The sequence below is a fragment of the Battus philenor genome, unplaced genomic scaffold (assembly GCF_028537555.1).
Source record: "Battus philenor isolate CCGP_79_NKW_IND1 unplaced genomic scaffold, ilBatPhil1.0.hap1 SCAF_7, whole genome shotgun sequence".
Taxonomy (NCBI): Eukaryota; Metazoa; Arthropoda; class Insecta; order Lepidoptera; family Papilionidae; genus Battus; species Battus philenor.
In genome coordinates, this window is record NW_027181737.1 from 2,852,482 (window position 1) to 2,870,576 (window position 18,095).

An 18,095-nucleotide genomic window follows, 5' to 3' on the forward strand; every position below is an offset into this window, starting at 1 on the left:
TTGATGTTCGATACGATCTGACAAAGAATCTGCTTTCATATTCATAAAGCAAAGGAAAACGTTCTGACGCAATCAACATATTCTAAAATCAAAAAATTTCACCTAGACCATACATCACAGCCCGTACCGTTTTTTAAAAACTTGTTTCTCAGTAGCGAAAACATTATATTAAACTTGAAATTCAAAACATCTTTATTCAAGTAGGCATTTACATACACTTTTGAGACGACAATTATTCTTAACATTATTAAAATTTCAGCTGAGAAGAGCCGGCCAGAAACTCAACAGTTGTTCTTTTTAAATGAAATGTAACAATCATGTATATTTTATAATATCAATCATATTCAATGATCAGAGTTCCACGTATTACGATGAACTAAAAACTATTGAATGCTATAATAACATTTATTTAATAATATACTTTTAATTTTACTACACTAACAAAAATAAGGAAAGTAGATGAACAATAACAAATAAACAAAAGTTGTAGAACGCGCGAAGCAAAATTATAATTATTTATGAAACTTCAAACTTGAAATAAGGTAAATTAAAAAAAAACAAATATGTCGTCTATTATAAAACATTTAATGCTTGCATATAATAAGCTGAAAGCAATTTAAATTCATATCCCGGGCTTAACCCTTATAATCCGTTGGACCGTTTTTCAAGAGAGCTTGTATTTACAGTTGATATAAATTCCCGAGGCGATCTGGGTAGTGCCCCTAGGCAGACCGCCACGGTCCTCGATACAACATTTTAATATATTGAACGTTTTATTAATAATCTGTATTTTTTGTTGCCATAAGGCAACTGCTTTTAACAATATTCAAATAATAAGTCTAAGAAAATATTTTTTTTATTGCCAATAAAACAAACATTTTCTAACCTTGATACTTCTGGTTGCTAACAAAAGAAAATTTTAAAAAAGTATCGCCAAAAACAGGTGAATTCATTATACAGTAGTGGTTATTTGTTGGTGTTAAAAGCTTTAAAGGGATGAACGTATAGCACAATACACCCTATTCAATAATCAATGATTTTAAATATAATAAAAAAAAGTTTACAAAATTCAAATTACTGCGAACACGTATCAATAAAAATCTTGCAGATATTGGACTGCCAGAAGTTATTCGCCTGTTGAGTTTTAATATAAAATAATAATTAATACAACGTATTTCAGTGTGATCATTTATTGAGGTTTGTTAGAGCTACAATATGTCATCGTCAGCGGCGCATCGAACAGGGGATTCCCACGCCAGAGAGCTCTATATTTACGTTGAACGAGAGAGCGCACTGCTATAATTCTCGCCTTGTGATTAGCTGAGCAATTTTATTTTTTGAATATTGTACTGGTGAATATTCCAGACCGCGCATATTTTTGAAAATCATCCCCAGAATCCAAAACTTTTTTAGCTTCATAGTGACCATTTTATAATACAAATGTTGGCAATAGAAATCAGTCGCTTTTCCCTTTGCACAAATAAGATGTGAGCACACCATGTGTGCAAGTAGTCTAGTCGATTCTCTGAATATTTTTTTACGAGGAACGAATTGCACACCAAGTGTGCAATGTAAAATAAAATAAAAACAATAAATTGAATAAAATTTGTTCCAAAAACAGTCTCAACAATTTCATCAAGTATATGATATACTAATACTATATTATTATACTATACTATACTTATACTATACTAACTGTTCTATATTCATATCTTCTTCATGTTCCGGATCAATGTCACTACATATTATAACATGTCGGGTCTTTTTTCTATTGTCCGTAGGCATCAAATCATCACTTTCACTATCGCAGCTCATTTTCTGTAATTCTGATGATCCTGGCTTTTGGTTACTCATTTTAGTGGCTAAATTGAAACCAACATCAACGTTTATTTTTACTAACTTGTAAGATTATTTTTATGTTAAATTATTGAATGGGTTAAGACTTGCTATAAATATGGGTTATTGTTAATCGAAATACGCTGAGCTGTCCTGTATTCGAAAGAGAAAGGTGGATATGTGTAATAGAGGTTGAGGAAAAGATAGAAAGCGGAACCATCGCCTCTCTAATAGAAGACAAAACACACTGCTACATATTTTTAAAATGTCTCCATAAAATAATAAAAGACATCATAAATAAAAATGAAAACTTAAATATTTAATTTTACAATATCTTACAATTTTAAGAACTGTGAATGAAAGAAATTGGGACGGACGTGAGGAAAGAATTCTTATAAAAATTAAATGGAAAAATTATTGCACAAAAGTCTCTGTTATAGCTATATCCTAGCTAATCAATGTACGCATTTTCCGTTAACTCGGTTTTGACGAAGCTGCAATAAGCCAAATTGGCTAGCTGCATCATACAAATCACATAATCATTATAAACACTTTTACTAGGAAGAATCCCACAGATTACTTGGATATTGGTGCAAAATCTTTAAAGGTTTTTGCTAACAAATGTGCTATATTTCTATATTCACAGCTTTGCACCTATAACCAATCTATCTTTGTTCTGAATTACTACGTATGCGACCACAGAAATTAATTAACTTCAACTTGTAATATCTACAAAGGCATTTTACTACTATAGATGTTAATTAATAAACCGTTGTTTTCATTAAATATTTAAACCAATAAAACATTGTGCGCTCCGTGTTAACATAACCCATTTATATCCAAACAGGATGGCAACACTAATCCACAACAATAGTTTATTTATGCCCAACGGCATTTTGTGGTGTTGTATTGGACAGAATAAACAATTGACTAGTTTAAATACTGTCTATGGATTAACTTTTCGCTATTATGCTCTGTACAATATAATTTGTAACACACGTGACGTGATTTTTTACTTTGATTTAGTTTATATTTTAAAACATATACTGAAAAGTTTTTATAAAAGAATTTTTGTGTTATGGCTGTAATTCCCTTTATTCACAAAATTTATAGATAGAAATAATATGAATTATAATATATAAAAAGTAATTTTTCATAATCAAGAACTCTGTAGGCAAACGTTTTTTTTTTTTTATTTTTAATATTACACATCAACATTATGACGTAAGCTTATTAAGCTCGTAATTTATAATGACATGTATTCTACTTTTTTAATTCTAAAATTTCATATAGACAAACACCACAGATTAAACATGATAATAAAGATTAATCATATGGAATAGTTAATATGATGGAAATTATTCGAATTACAGTTTTTATATTGCTACATCTTTTTATAAATATCGTTATGTATCTTATTAAATTTTTTTTTGGAAACCAAACATAAAATCATGAACTATGAGCGTTCTGGGATACTGTTTTCTGTTTTGAAATAAAACTAGGACGGTTAATGTTGACCTGTATAATATTATGCGTAACGTTGGTTACATAGATCTACAAGAAAATCAAATAGATCGATATTTTCAAGGTAAGTCGTGTGTTTTCAAGTAATGCGCGTACAAGTTACGTAAGGGTGCATTCAGTTTCCGTTTGGGAACGTTCAATGTTACGTGGACGTGAAAGTTGTCACTAGCGTCATCATTATACGTAAAAAGCTCTTTTTAAAAATCACAATATCGTAAATTCTATGAAATAAAATAACAAATAAATAAAAAATTTCAAATGTATACCACTTACATACAACTCTTAAATGTTCTACAATAAAATTAATTCCATTTATTCTCGAAACTAAAATAGATGTTTGTTAATAAACGATCGGCAAATGTACAAACATAACATATAAAGGATTTCAAACAGCGGAATTAGCAAAATGAACGGGCACAATTTGATTTGCAACGCCATTTGACGAATTGCTGAAACAAATTCACTGCGCTTATATTATGAACGCTACACTAATTTATGATACTAATTTGTAACAGTTTTATACAGTTGAAGATTATTAAACAAAGTCTTCGTTATTAATTACGCTCTTTGCGTTGAATTTTTACGAGAGCATTGCTCATCCTTGGTATAAAATTATATCCAATTTAGCCCACGATAAAATATTTATCTGTGTTACTATGCATTATCTACATATATATGCTCGATAGAAGAATTTCATATGAAAATGCGAATTAATTCCATCTACTAAGGTCTTTAATATTTTATGTTTTCTTTTTTTTTAATAAAATTAAATTTTATTTATTGTAACCTTTAAGATAGATGGAAATATTTATAGAGTCGAACTATGTTTATAAAAGTCAATGGCAAAGTCCACATTGTACTATTCTATTAGGTTCATATACCTAATAAAATATTACATTAAGTTATGATAATATGTTGTTTGTTTTACATTAATAGGTGTAATACGTTAAGAGGCTCCAATAACAATTTGTTATACAGATGATGCTCGGTTTATTAAAGCAATGTTATCTTAACTCTAATTTATCTCAAAAAAGTATGTAAAATAAATATTTTAAGAAAAAGAACAACATTATGTCTTGAATTTTTTAATATTGCGTCTAAATGTACATTCCCTTGCATTTGAATCTCTCTAAGCTTAGAAAAACTCTTCGTCAATTCCCGCTGCATCGCGGTCTGCAAATGTTTACTCTTTCGATATTGCACCAGACAACTTTTTTTTACCAGCGGCGCTTATTCCAGATTATCTACTAAGTATCGCTTTGATTAACGAGTACTTTTTATGCACAAAACGATTACTTCTCAGACTTTAAGAGATTTCATCTTTAATCACACTTTTTAGATCAAAGTTCAAACATATTATATTAAAACGTGTGTCAATCTACGCAACTATCGCTTCTAGACTCAAAGCATAATGATCGAATGGGTCAACTAAGAAATAATAACCTTAACTATTGTTTTTTTTTTTTATTATTGTGTATACGCATTGTCAGTCTAGTTTAATTATTTAATTAGTTCGTAAGTTGTTTTTGTTTTTATTTATTTGTATTTTATCTTTATGTGTATTTTGTTTGTATTATGTACAATAAATATACTGTTATTATTTCTTATATATTCAAAACATCCACGTTAATGTTCAATAATAAATTTATAACAGATTATTTCTGCATAATACAAAAAAGTTATTTCATTTCAAAATGATTCTTTACACTTTCACATACCTAAATTTAAATACACTAAATCTTTACGCCGTTATATATAATATATTTATAATTTTTCAAATTGTCCATTCATCTTCTTTTTCGCAGTCATATTTCACACTCTAAATTTATTAAATATCTATGTAGCTGTCAGTTTGTCCATTCCACATATTCCTATCCTTTTCCTACTCACGCCAGAAAACGCCGATTGAAAAAGCTGTGCTGTGAAGTGGCAACACTGACGCTTAAGTTAAAAACTGTAAAAAACTTTCTTCCCCTTCCCATTAGTTTCGATCTTGTTACTTACCACATCCGCGCCGTGTATGATTTTACTGTGCAACAATCACTGCTACAACGAGGACCAAGAACCGTGCCGCTCTCAGGACTCTGAAGACCAGAATTAATACTCATATGATGAGTTCCTGGATCCTGGGCTTCCTATAAAACTGACCCTGCATAATATTTGATACCGCGTAATTTGCACAACCGCCCCGCAAATACAGTCCACTTATACCGCAAAAAATAATATTAACCCGCTATATTATTTTACAAGATAAAATGTATATTAATGAATAAGGAATTGTATTTTTTCTGTACATTGACATAAAATGTAGTCATTATATACCGATTGAAAACTATACAATTACTAGTTTAATTTTTGAGAACGTAAAACGGATTAAGCGCCATCTTCTAGCTTTTCACAGCACTATAACAAAGGTTTTTGAACCTAGTTGATGAATATGAAAAAGAATTATGAACAACATAACATTCATTTAGTCTAATTAAAAAGTATTTGGTATAAAGTATTACTTAAAGAAAATTAAGTTATAAGCATAATTAATAAGACAAAATTGTGTCTTTAAATTTAATAAAACTGGTCTAAACCTAATGTCTATACGCGATTAGCAATCGGAGGCGAGTTACCGCCCGATAACGAATCTGATCTTCCTTTGATGAAATATACGATACGTTTGGTGAGTAGAAGTGATTGAGGAATGTATGTTCACATATACACAAAGATTTTTTATAATTTACACGACCCTAACTCAACGGCAGCGGCCACTTTATACACACACCCGAGGCCACATATCAGCAATCGAATTAAAATAGCTTGAATTCAATAAATTTGACCAAAAGTATTGTGGCTCTATTGACCAGCATTATGGAGCAAGAACACTACATCACCATAAACGTCAATGTCACAGTGTTTGACCTGACGGTTTAATATACGTTAAAAATAAAATTCTTTTTTATTTTTATATTTTTATCAATTATTTTTTTTTTTGTTAACAAGCACAGAATCAATAAACTTTTACGGAAATAAAAAGACATCGACCTATCAAGAAAGGTCAGTATATACATGTATTGTTTATTGTTATTATTTAATAGGTTGCAACACATTAGGCTTTTAAAATGTGATAATCGTTCGTATATTCAATTTTCTATATTATAGTAGGATAGCATATTAAATCGCTATTGGTCCACTAGTACTAGAGAGTAGCATACAATTTGTGAATTGTATGTCAATAGAACTATCATGAATAAAATATTAAAATATTAAGTAAAACTGAAAATCAAATTTCGCGAAAAATGCCCACTCTGGGCATAGTCCTGCAGTACGATGTTTTCGCGTACAATATGTACAATTCCTAACAATAATGTTATTTCTTATATACAGGTATATTTTCTTATTTCAAAATGAGTAAAAAATAATTTATAAAGTGTAATGAATATAATTGCACTACTATGGTAGTATATTGGCTTAAAAATTTTTAAGTATCTTTATTCGGTCTCTGATAGATAAATTAACCAAAAGATCTACCCTCAGACTCAACTATAAGTAAATTTGTGTAACTCACACTGTAAGTAAATATGTATCTGAATATACAAGCTCTATATATCAAAGAAAATGATTTGTTATAGATATAAAAGCTTTAAGATATTATAATTAAAATAAATATCACTATAGAACTGGATATCTAAATGGCTTTTTCATGGTATTTTGTTTAGGATAGGATAGGAAACATAACTGAATAATGTTTGACATACATTTGATATTAAATATACACCCCAGCCTAGTGAATTACAATCAGATTATTTTATTTTTACGAGACAAACACTATAATGTATAAGTTGGCAAGCTAAAAGCTACTTAAAATAAAGTGTTGGTGAGACATTTTTTTTTCAAAGAGGGATAGGAAAATAATGGGCCTAATAAAGAACCTAAATGCCAGTTGCATTTGATTTTAAAAAGCATCTAACTGTATGACCAAAAATTTTTAGAATTGTTTATGTTATACAATTGTCAATTTAAGTATTCTTTGTATGAATTAATTTTATTCTTACTGGTCAAGTTTAAAATTTTGAAAATTAAATGATTAAGAAAATAAAAATTGTTTTTAACTTTTTCAGATGCAGCTCTATAACGTAACTGTCAACACATATGCTCTCTGCAGGTATAATGGACATGTTGTGGTACAAATAGAAAGGTAATAATATTTATATTAAGATTGTTATTTGTTTGTGTAAGTGTTTATTTTAAAAATCAATTTTATAACACCATATGCATAATTATGGAACAAACTCTTCTCTTCTACAAATGTGTTTACTTTTGACATACGTCAACATAAGCTATTTCTGTTATAAACACATATGGTTGTACCAGCAGTAGTCTGATAGTAGAGGACTGAAATTTCTGATTGTAGCTAAGAAAGGGACTAATATATAGCTAGCTAGCTAGCTAGCTTCTGCTATGAAGCAGTAGTTGTGCAATGAAGTGCAACGCCCGCCAGCTGGCTGATTAATGTGCGTGCGGTAAACAATGGGAAACACAACTACCACCGGTAATCTATTCTATGTGTGTTTCACCTCTCCACGGGGCATCCTCAGGTGATGTTAGTATTAGGAGTACTGGAAAGTAATGTTGATTTCTTAAGTTAAATTCACACTACTACATTTTTACGACAAATATTGACATGTGCAGAAAGGACATTACTTCTGGTCCTCCTAATATGTTTTTAGAGAATAGTTATTATTTTGAAATCTTGTATATCAATATTATTTTAAACTGAGTATTACAATATCATATTGTTTATCTTTAATAGGCATGCCAACCCAATAGAAACATAAATGTCTCTACTCAGAAATTTTGAGATTCACTGCTGGGAGACCGTCACAATGTCTTTGACCAGCTTAGCGGTCTCAATGTAGGGTTTTGATATGGCTTGAAATAAACCATCATTGAGTATAGACATACCAAATCCTTCTAACAGAATCGCTGGATAAGATTTTGTTCTCACTCCAATAGCAATTTCAATATTTATTATTCTTTTTGTAACAAATGATATCTTAATATCAAAAAACTACTTTTTCAGGACAGAACAAATGAATTTGGAAATGGAGTATAAGGAAAGAGTTAGAAATGGTTAAAGTGTGGGAACACTATTTAAACAACTACAATCTTAACAAATCAAAAAGAGAAGAGGATTGCTTAAAAAAGAGGATGTCAAACTTGCCAAAATCTGGAATGTAATATACAATTCATGATGCAAGAAAACATTTTAAAATTTATTCTGAAGTACCTTTGAAGGTAATTGGCAATTTTTAAATAAAGCTTCAAATAGAACTTTAACTTGGTGTGAATTTACATTGGCTGCCGGTGCCTTGGGGTTCTGGAGTGGAGACCATAACCCATGTTCAGCACAGGACGTTCACCTGCAAGATGAACAGACAACCTTAAAGTCACCAGAAGGCTTTGAATGCCGCTTCCAATAAGACTTACTAAAAACCTAGGGGGAGGTCAATATTCAAGCTTTTACTATGGTGGTTCACAAAGGTATAGTTTAATAACATTACACATTTACTTTTAATATATATTGTACCATATTAAGCTGTAGGTTCTGGAAGGTGAACAGAAAACAGCAAACTTAGCAACAGAAGAAAAATATATGTATATCAAAAGGGTAGTGGGCAGAAGGCCCGGTCTGATTTTACACTGTAGCTCAGTGTTCCCCTGATGGTAGTTGTTAGCAGCTGCAGGATTTCTCAGGACTGGTGGACAGCAGGTTGATGCAGGGAGTGTGGATAGTAGACAATTCAACCTCAATGACCGTAGGTTATTTTTAGTATAAAACTCGTACCTGTGGAAAAATGTCACAGTTATAATATACATGTACATATGTACAATTTGCTCCACTGACAGTAAACCCCGAATTAGCATGCGATGAAGGAATGAAAGAAACCAAAAGCAATTAATGTGTTTGTTGACTGTCAGAACAGAATTACCAGCTACCGAAGGTCCAGAGGAAGCAGCCCGGCAAGAATAAGGGCCGAGTTCAAGAACGCGGTCCTATGGATCCTCGCGATCTTCTGAGTGAAGTCGCGTCCAACTGCCTGCGTACCAGCAGCTTCCTAGTCGCCGGCGCCCATACACTCGCTGCAAAATATTCGGCTCGAGCACCGCCAGAAACATCGTTCTGATCACCTCCGAGTTCAGACTCCCATTCTATTTTAAATGTTGATGAAGGTGGCTTAAAGATGTTTTTCATTTTTTACTGTTGTATAAGATAAAAGTTACTCTGAGTAGTCTATGATCAGCGCTGTGATCTAAACCATTTAGAACTTCAAGATTCCTTATATTATTTGGTTGGCTTGCTAGGACGTTTTCAACTTTATTCTTTGTTTTACCGTTTGGTGAGATCCACGTCTATTTGCGATTTTGTCTTATTTTGAAATGGGTGTTCATTACAGATAGTTTGTGTCTATAAGTTTATCTGTTCGTTCATTTCGTGTTCCGTAGCCGAATTTTCCTAAAATCATATCTTCGTTTGGTTTTGCCAGACCCACTTTCGCATTAAAGTCTCCAATTACTAGTAGGTTTTCACCAATCAGGGACTGTGCATCTAGAGCTGAGTTCCCGAAACTTTTTTGTGTCGTAGACCCCTTGCCATGTTTTTCCGTGTTGGGTAGACCGCCTACTTACCTGATATTGATTTCCTTTAAATTTCTAACTGTTGTGAAGTTTAGTGTTAAAAACTTAAAGTAAAAACACATGTTAATTTATACATTTATTAATTGAATTTAAATTAAAACTACTCAAAATAAAATTTGTATCTATTATGTAAATATATACGTAACATTTAATTAATATAAATTAAACTATAAATAAAATAACATAAGCAATAAATCAATATTTTTAGTGAGGAGGATGAACCTGATGCTTTAATAATTAATTATCAACATTTGGCGTCAATTTTGTAAGGGTTAATCTTAAATCTCCTCTGCTAATGATGTCCAGTCCTAATTTTTTTACTTCATTGGTACTTTTGTAAATAATGTAAATGTTATATGATATTATAAGATAGTATGATGTAAGTAAATAGGTACTATCAGTGTATGTGTCGAGATCCACTTTCGTGGACCCCCATTTTCATTTCATGGACCCTTAAACTTTTTTCGCTGACGTAGACCCCTTGCAGGTTGTCATAGACCCCTAGGGGTCGATATAGACCACTTTGGGAATCACTGTTCTAGAGTGTTGTAGAATTTATTTGTTTGAGTCTTTTTCAGTTGGTGGCCTATACTTGGATAATTAAAATTACCTCTTCAAATTGCAATAGGAGTATTGCAACTCTTTCAGAAAAGTCCCTCTTTTAAAACATATATAAAATCTTTAAGTTCTTCGATGCTACAAGCCATTCATCTGACTTCGGTTAAACCAAGAATGTCGTTTATTTTTTATATTGAATTGATGAGTACTATGTATCTTGAGGATGCTATAGATCGTGCATTGAATGTTCCAATGTATTGTAATTTTTGTGTCAGTTCTTTATTATTTACTGGAGGGTTTTTACTGAGCTCGAACTGGTGAAGTTACTCGGAGAACTGACCGTGGCCTGTGAAAAGCTGGACCGAGACCGAGTCCACTCAGATGCTGTTGGATTGGGACGCGGTCTTGTGGACGTTCTTTTATTCACCGCTTTCTTGCAAATATAACAGAGACTCGAAAATAACGTGTTCACTTGACAGATCGCAGCCCTGATCTGAGCAGACGGCTTATTACAGAATAATGTGCAAACTAGGTAAGAAGTTATATTAATTTCTTAGACTTTACTTTGTGAAATAAGCTGTCTGTAAGACATTGTAAACATCTGACGATCCTTTCAAGAAACTCAACTAAAGTACGTGAGAGATAGGTTAGCCTCACAGAGTTCCCAAATCGACAATAATTTAAACGATAGAATAAAATAAATTCTTTATAACTTTGAAAAAAAGAAGTCTCGGATTTATGAAACTTGACTAGATTAATAATATTGGGTACAGATTATATTAACATTGTGTATTGGTTTAAGAAATATAAGGGGAAAGGGAGATAACATATAAAACACTATTTTCCTAATAATTTAAAAACCATTGACATTTGCTACAATCATTGACATGGAGTTGATTTTAATTTTAAAATCTAGTAAATTTTTTTATACCTTATTGAATCATTGCAGTAGTTGCTACGCTTTATTCTATTTAGGACTTTTTCTATATACATTAAAAATTCTTTAGAAATTATTTTTGGGCACAAATGTTGATAATTAAAAAGAAAAACATGCATTATACTTTTTTATTGATAATTGACTGTTTTTATTGAAATTAAACAATTTAAATAAAAATAAAAAATTGTAGCTATACATATAAGTTTTTATTGCAGTAATGATTATTTAAGTCCTATATACTATTTGTTCTCGGTACATGTGTAGATTGTATTCTATATTAGGCTATATGTGGAACTCCAGCTTCTTTGTACAACTCGTTCCAGAACATCATGCGTTTTATGTCAGCGTAATTTCCCATTTTCATGTCATCTTCTATTTTCAAATATTCTTTGCCGATTAAAGTGTATGGTAACCAATCAACTCCTAGGCTGCAATCAGGCGTAGGGTTCCTGTGGAAAAATAACTGGTTACATAAACTGCACTACAATGAGAATTACTTGGAATTCAACCAATCTCAAATATAATACATACATGGTACTTGTAATACCATGTATATTGGCATTAAATTTTTTTGTAAGGAAAATAATTTAGCCCCCTGAAATCTGTATTTTTCTAGTTCAGTGATAAACATCTGTGGCGTGAACTAAAAATGAATAGCTCCGGATTATAATTTGAATATAGAAACCGAGTGAAACGGGCTTATTATAGAATAATGCGAATACTAGGCAAGAAACACGTAAACATCCGTCGTCTCTTCTTAGGAACTCAAAAACGTGAGGGACATCGGATGGTCAGAGCGTCAGTTCTAGGTAAGGCTCCGGGGGAATAGCTGCTCACCAGAGCACTAGCTCAGACTCTCAGAGTCCCCAATTCGACTCCTAGATAAGTTAAACAATAGAATAAGTTATGTTCTTGTATACTTTTTTTAAAAAGAAGTCTTGGTTTTATGTAACTTGCCTAGCAATAAATCGAATTCTGAATACGCTTTTTCTTATTACGGCATCATTACGTTATTTATTCATGAAATCAATGATTTTTGAATAAGTTGTACCATGTACAGTATGAGCTACTCATTCACCTATGAAGCAATAACACATGAAACCAATCATCCTGTATAAATATTCACTTACCCTGTTTTAGCGAAGTTCGTCCAAAGTGTAGTCACTTTTAGCGCTAATTCTCTCAGCCGCGCGTGTTCGTCGTAAGGTTTCTTGTTTAAAAAGTTGTAAAACATGTAGAAAAGTTCGTCAGCGTGGCTCGCGCCTTTCAGATGGGCGTACGCGGTAAAGTTCTTTATGATATTAAGCTCCGTGTCGTAGTTGAACCTGTACATGTATACAGGATGGCACCATGCGCTGTGGAAGTTGGCGAAACGGTGACTGTTATAGAAGAAGTGAATATCGCTACCGATTCGTTCGATTATTTCTGGGTCGTCTTTAGTTAGATTTCTTCCTCCTACGTAAAACTGTCGTAATCTTTCCCCAAATTTCTTTAATGTTTCATTGTCAACAGTCTCTGCTAGCTCTTTTGTAATGAAATAAGAAGGTTCTCTGTTATATACGTCCAGTTTTTCGATTAAATAATCGATCAATACTAAATCTTCAGCAGAATTATATCCGATCATTAGTGGTACTGGTGCAACTTTGCCTTTGACTAGTAAATCGAGCGGTTCTTCGTCCAAAAACGCTTCGACTCCCTCAAACTTCTTTTCCACAACTGGTATAAAATAATCAGGAAGCCCTCGGTACGTTTCGTCGAAAGTCATCGTCTTTTGGGCAAGATTTGTCAGAAGTGTTGCATTTAGACTGCGTAAATACGCCAAAAGCTCATCGGTGTCGTTTGTTTCGATACCAAGGAGCTTTCCCGCGCGGAAAGCTCTCTTTTTCGCATTCCTGTCGATTGCCCAATCGTGGATAGTTGTTCCGCTTTGTGCGATGACTTTGTTGAATAAACCTCTAGACATTGGTGAGAGCATATGCGATGTAACAGAGCTGGCACCTGAGCTTTCTCCGAAGATTGTGATGTTATCAGGGTCTCCGCCGAATTTGGCAATGTTCTTTTTTACCCATAGCAAAGCGGCCGATTGGTCTTTCATACCTGCATTACCAGGTACCTCCGGAGTATCAAGGCAGAGATATCCAAGCAGTTCTAATCGATAATTCATCGTGACTAAAATCACATCGTGACGGAGAAGCAAGTCTGGACTGAAAGTCTCCGAATTGCCGGAATTATAACTGTAACTGCCGCCATGTATGAATACCATTACGGGCATTTTTGATTCAGCGTTCAAGGATTTGGTGTAGACATTTACGAAGAGACATTCCTCACTGCCTTCAATCAACTTTGATATAGACAAATCGTACTGGGTGCAGATAGGACCATGTTGGGTTGCATCGCGGACTCCGTTCCAAGGTTTTGTTGGCAATGGTGCCTGGAATTCATCAAAAACATTATAAAATGAAAAATCTTCGCGAACAAAAATGTTTGAATGAAACAAGTATTATGGGTAATGGTGCCTACAAAGGTAAGTTATTCTTTCAAGTTTTATCGTCTACTTTTATCCAATTTATATATATTTGCGTACGTATATATTTTAACACTTTATTTGTTAGGTGAATTCATCAAAAAAACCCATTAAAATATAGTTATTTCAATTAAAACGGAAACAAGTTTTGTAGCCAATTGTGCCTACGAAAGTAAGTTATTTTTTCAACTTTTATTGCCTACTTTTATCAAATTTATACATATTTGCGTACGTATATATTTTTACACTTTCAATTTGCTTGGTGAGTTCATTAAAAAACCCATTAAAATTTGGTGATTACAATAAAAAAAAAACGGAAATAAGTTTTTTAGGTAATAGCGTGTGAAAATGTAAGGTGTATTTTGAGTGTTGACATGTAATATCATCTACTTCATTAATATTTCAATGTTTATTTTTAAACCATTTTTCGTTCGATGGATTAATTTAAAAACTTATTGCAAACTAGAATCACTCTGATTAAAAATGGAGACAAGTTTTGAAAGTAATGATGCATGGAAGTATGTTATTCTATTGTGTTTCAATGTGTGTGAAACATTTTTAGTTTTTACCGATCGCATTGCTTCCGAACAAGAATCCAAAAAGGAAATGTAAATTATGGCCTGTTATCGTTTAATTTCATCGACTTCATTAATATTTTAATATATTTTTCAAACCTTTTGCTTATTTTAGTGGATTTATCAAACAATTTACCTGAATGTAGTGTAATTCCGATCAAAAATGGAGACACATTAAATAGATGACTGGAAATATAAATTATTATTTTGGGTGTGAAGCTGCCGGATTCGAATGCCTTATAGATAATACGATCCAAAAAATAACAAAAAATTAAAACAGTAGAAAATAAAAGGTGTTATCTCAAAATTACTAACTGCCAACAGGTGTACAAATAGTAACTTTGCCAATACAAGCATTCTGTTATAGCATTTCATGCTATTTAAGTACTAAAGTTGACTTTATGACGACATTGTGCAACTTGACATGTCTTATTTCAATCAGGATACGGGACCTACATCGAGTCCTAAGGTTTTAAAAGTATCATTATCCAATTTTAACTACTCTATTGTTCCAGTATTTATTTAAACGCTATAGATTTATTCGTTGCCTTAAACAATCTATTTCAAACCTTGAGTAATTGTGAGTAAAATGGGAAACAGGCTTTTTAGGTAATGGTGGTCTGGCAATATAGATTGTTTTGAGTATCACACAATTTTTATTTTACTAAATATTATAATAATAATTTTTAATATTTATGAATTTGTTTAGAGCATTGATCGTAGTTGCTATCAGAATTTAGAACGAATAATTTGAATTAAATCTGTAAAAAAATTGGTTTATTTACTCGTATGGTAACAAGACAACCCACATGCAAAAACTCCCTTCTTTTCAAAATATAACAGCAATAAATGCATAAGGAAACTGGCAAAATGTTACTGCTATATTAAATCATGTTGTAAGATATGAGGAAAAATTTTGATGCTATATCAGATACGAGGTAAAAATACGGGATGTCGAACATGTTCTCCTTGTAAAGGTGGTCTTTTTATACATTAATTGCTTACTAAAGATAGTTGATATAAACTATTAAAAATATGTTTATTTACAATAGCCTTTTATTTCAATTATAATAGGAAACAGCACTACTCTCAAGGTTCTTTTATTTAGGAGTAAGTACCTTAATGTTTACTAATGTAAAATAACAAAACATACTTTCGAACATACTTGCAAATATATAACTAACGATAATAAATTCATTTACATTATGTCATTATCTACTATATATATATATATATATATATATATATATATATATAGTAGATAATGACATGTATATATATATATATATATATATATACATGTCTTGTAATCGGCAAAGAGCCAGGATGTGTTGAAGGTTAAAATAAATGTATCCAAAACACTTCTGATAAGAAAATTTGAAAATATTTGAGAATTTACCTTAAATCTAGCATTCCCTGTCGGCGCCTGCGCATACGGAATTCCCTTGAAACTGTAATAAGGAGATCCATCTAGAAGTGTTGCTACAACACCTTTCAGCTTGCCATCTTTTATGGTCACAATTGGATCGACCTGAAATGTGAAATATTTATTGAAATTTTAGATTAGAGGTTTAAAAAAATATTCATTTTGAACCGGGTGATGGAGAGCCTAGTGTGCCAAAGGGAAATGAACAAGGTTCCAATCTTCTCGCTTTCAGAATTTTAAAGAATCTCATGGATATAGGAATTTTATTTACATTTCTTTGTTACCAAAAAAATCTTATTTTTTTGTGTAACGTAATGTGACAACGAGAGGAGAAGAGATTGATGATCAAAAAGCTATGAACTTGTTACTTCGACGTGAATGTCACAAATTAAAATATTTCATATTTCGAATTCCAAAAAAAAAAAAACAAAATTTATTTCATAGATAATCCCAACTTTAAACATGAATATAAACAATAAAGCGTATTTATAATTATCAATAAAATCACAGAATCTGAATTATTAAATAGAGAAATAGATTTAATAAAAAAAAAACCTTTCTTAAAGTTATTAAAATTAAAAATGTTATATACTTACTCTGTTTGAAATTATTTTAGGTCAATAAAGATAGGAAAACCGTTTCTTTAAAACAAGTTATGTCATCGCAATGATAGACGCATTAAATAACTAAAGGAATAATCAGTAAGCAACTTACAGTGTTTCTCCTAAATTTTCCGCTAGACATGCATCCTGTTACTAAACATATGAGAAAAACACCTAATACAGGGAGTATACAACTCACCATCTTGTTCATGTTATTTTCAACTTGTTCAGGCGAGCGAACTCTCTGCTCTGAATTCTTCGCTGCGTCGTGTACGCTTTTATGCGCAGTGCTGTAGTCGTAGGGTTGTCAAATAGTATTATACAATAATAGTGTAATGTTTTGATATTATAATACACGAGTAACGGACGGTATCGAAGTTTCAATTCTCGAAGACTTCTTTAAAGTTTAAAATAATATTGTTGTATTTCAATACATGTGTTAAACATAATTAAAGCCGATTTTGGGATTATATTTCTAACTATGGTGAGCAGCGATTCCCCTAAAGCCTAAATAAGACCTGACTCTATGATCATTATTAAATTAAATTCACACGACTACATTTTTAACAAGTTTTTATTTCTAATCAACAATATATTCACCTTCATTATTAACAACTTTCTGCCATCTAATATACAAAATCAATGCCATAGTGGTAAAAATCAATGTTTTTCTGTAAAATATGTCGACAGAAACGACATTACTTTCCGATCCCGTTTTTCGGATTTCACTCGCGATATTGTTTTTCCAGGACAGGACGTTGAATGTTTACACCATCTTCCAGACAGCTTACACGTCAATCAGGAGTCTAAGAAATACAAGTTATCTGATAGCTAGCGCAATATTTTGCAATAATTGTGTATTTATACCTAGATCCCATTTTATTTGCATAATCTAAACAAATCAAGTAAGTACTCAATTTTTACCAGTTTTCTTCTTTGTTGTTGCGGAAATCTCATAATCGAGCCTATAAATAAAAATGTAATTTTGTCTTGGACACAATGTTGAAATTAATATTGAAATAAATTTTCATATGACTAGAAAATACGAAATAGTTAATATATTTTAATTGAAGTCCAAAATTCAGTAAAATAAAATAGTAAAGCTGGTTAATTTAAATCATATGCACTTTTTATTACAACAGAGACAAAGGCACGGGTGTCAACTAATTCGAATAAATGTTATCTGTGATCAAAACGTAAGGCGAAATTATTTGAAACTCCCGGGAATTAGGAAGGCACATTATTATATAATATAAAAATATTGGTTGGTTGAGTAAGACAGCAATATCTTAAGTCTTTGTTCCACAGTGCTATAATGATTAAATTCTTCTGTCCTCCCCCCCCCCCCCCCTATGGAAGGTATACAATTTCGAATTGCCAAACTTACAGTAAAATTGACTCCCTGTAGGACGTGAGATCCTCGTTG

The 18,095-nt window shown here is 31.8% G+C and overlaps 1 protein-coding gene and 1 long non-coding RNA gene across 3 annotated transcripts; one reads left to right on the forward strand and one right to left on the reverse strand.

Moving 5' to 3' along the window:
• The first annotated feature begins 6,293 nt into the window (after positions 1-6,293).
• On the forward strand, positions 6,294-8,951 carry LOC137931272 (uncharacterized). Its single transcript, XR_011108949.1, has 3 exons — positions 6,294-6,405; positions 7,470-7,546; positions 8,432-8,951. It is a non-coding gene; the product is annotated as an uncharacterized lncRNA (long non-coding RNA).
• A 2,816-nt stretch (positions 8,952-11,767) lies between these two features.
• LOC137930782 (esterase FE4-like) lies at positions 11,768-16,904 on the reverse strand. 2 transcript variants are annotated; one of them, XM_068774074.1, is made up of 4 exons: positions 16,869-16,904; positions 16,041-16,172; positions 12,673-13,973; positions 11,768-11,991 (listed from the first exon to the last, which is right to left on the reverse strand). In XM_068774074.1, the coding sequence occupies exons 1-4, from the start codon at positions 16,878-16,880 to the stop codon at positions 11,820-11,822; spliced, it is 1,617 nt and encodes a 538-aa protein (XP_068630175.1). In that variant the 5' UTR covers positions 16,881-16,904; the 3' UTR covers positions 11,768-11,819. The 2 variants fall into 2 exon arrangements, with proteins under 2 accessions (XP_068630175.1, XP_068630174.1); XM_068774073.1 differs by having other exon boundaries at positions 16,782-16,904.
• Positions 16,905-18,095: the final 1,191 nt, after the last annotated feature.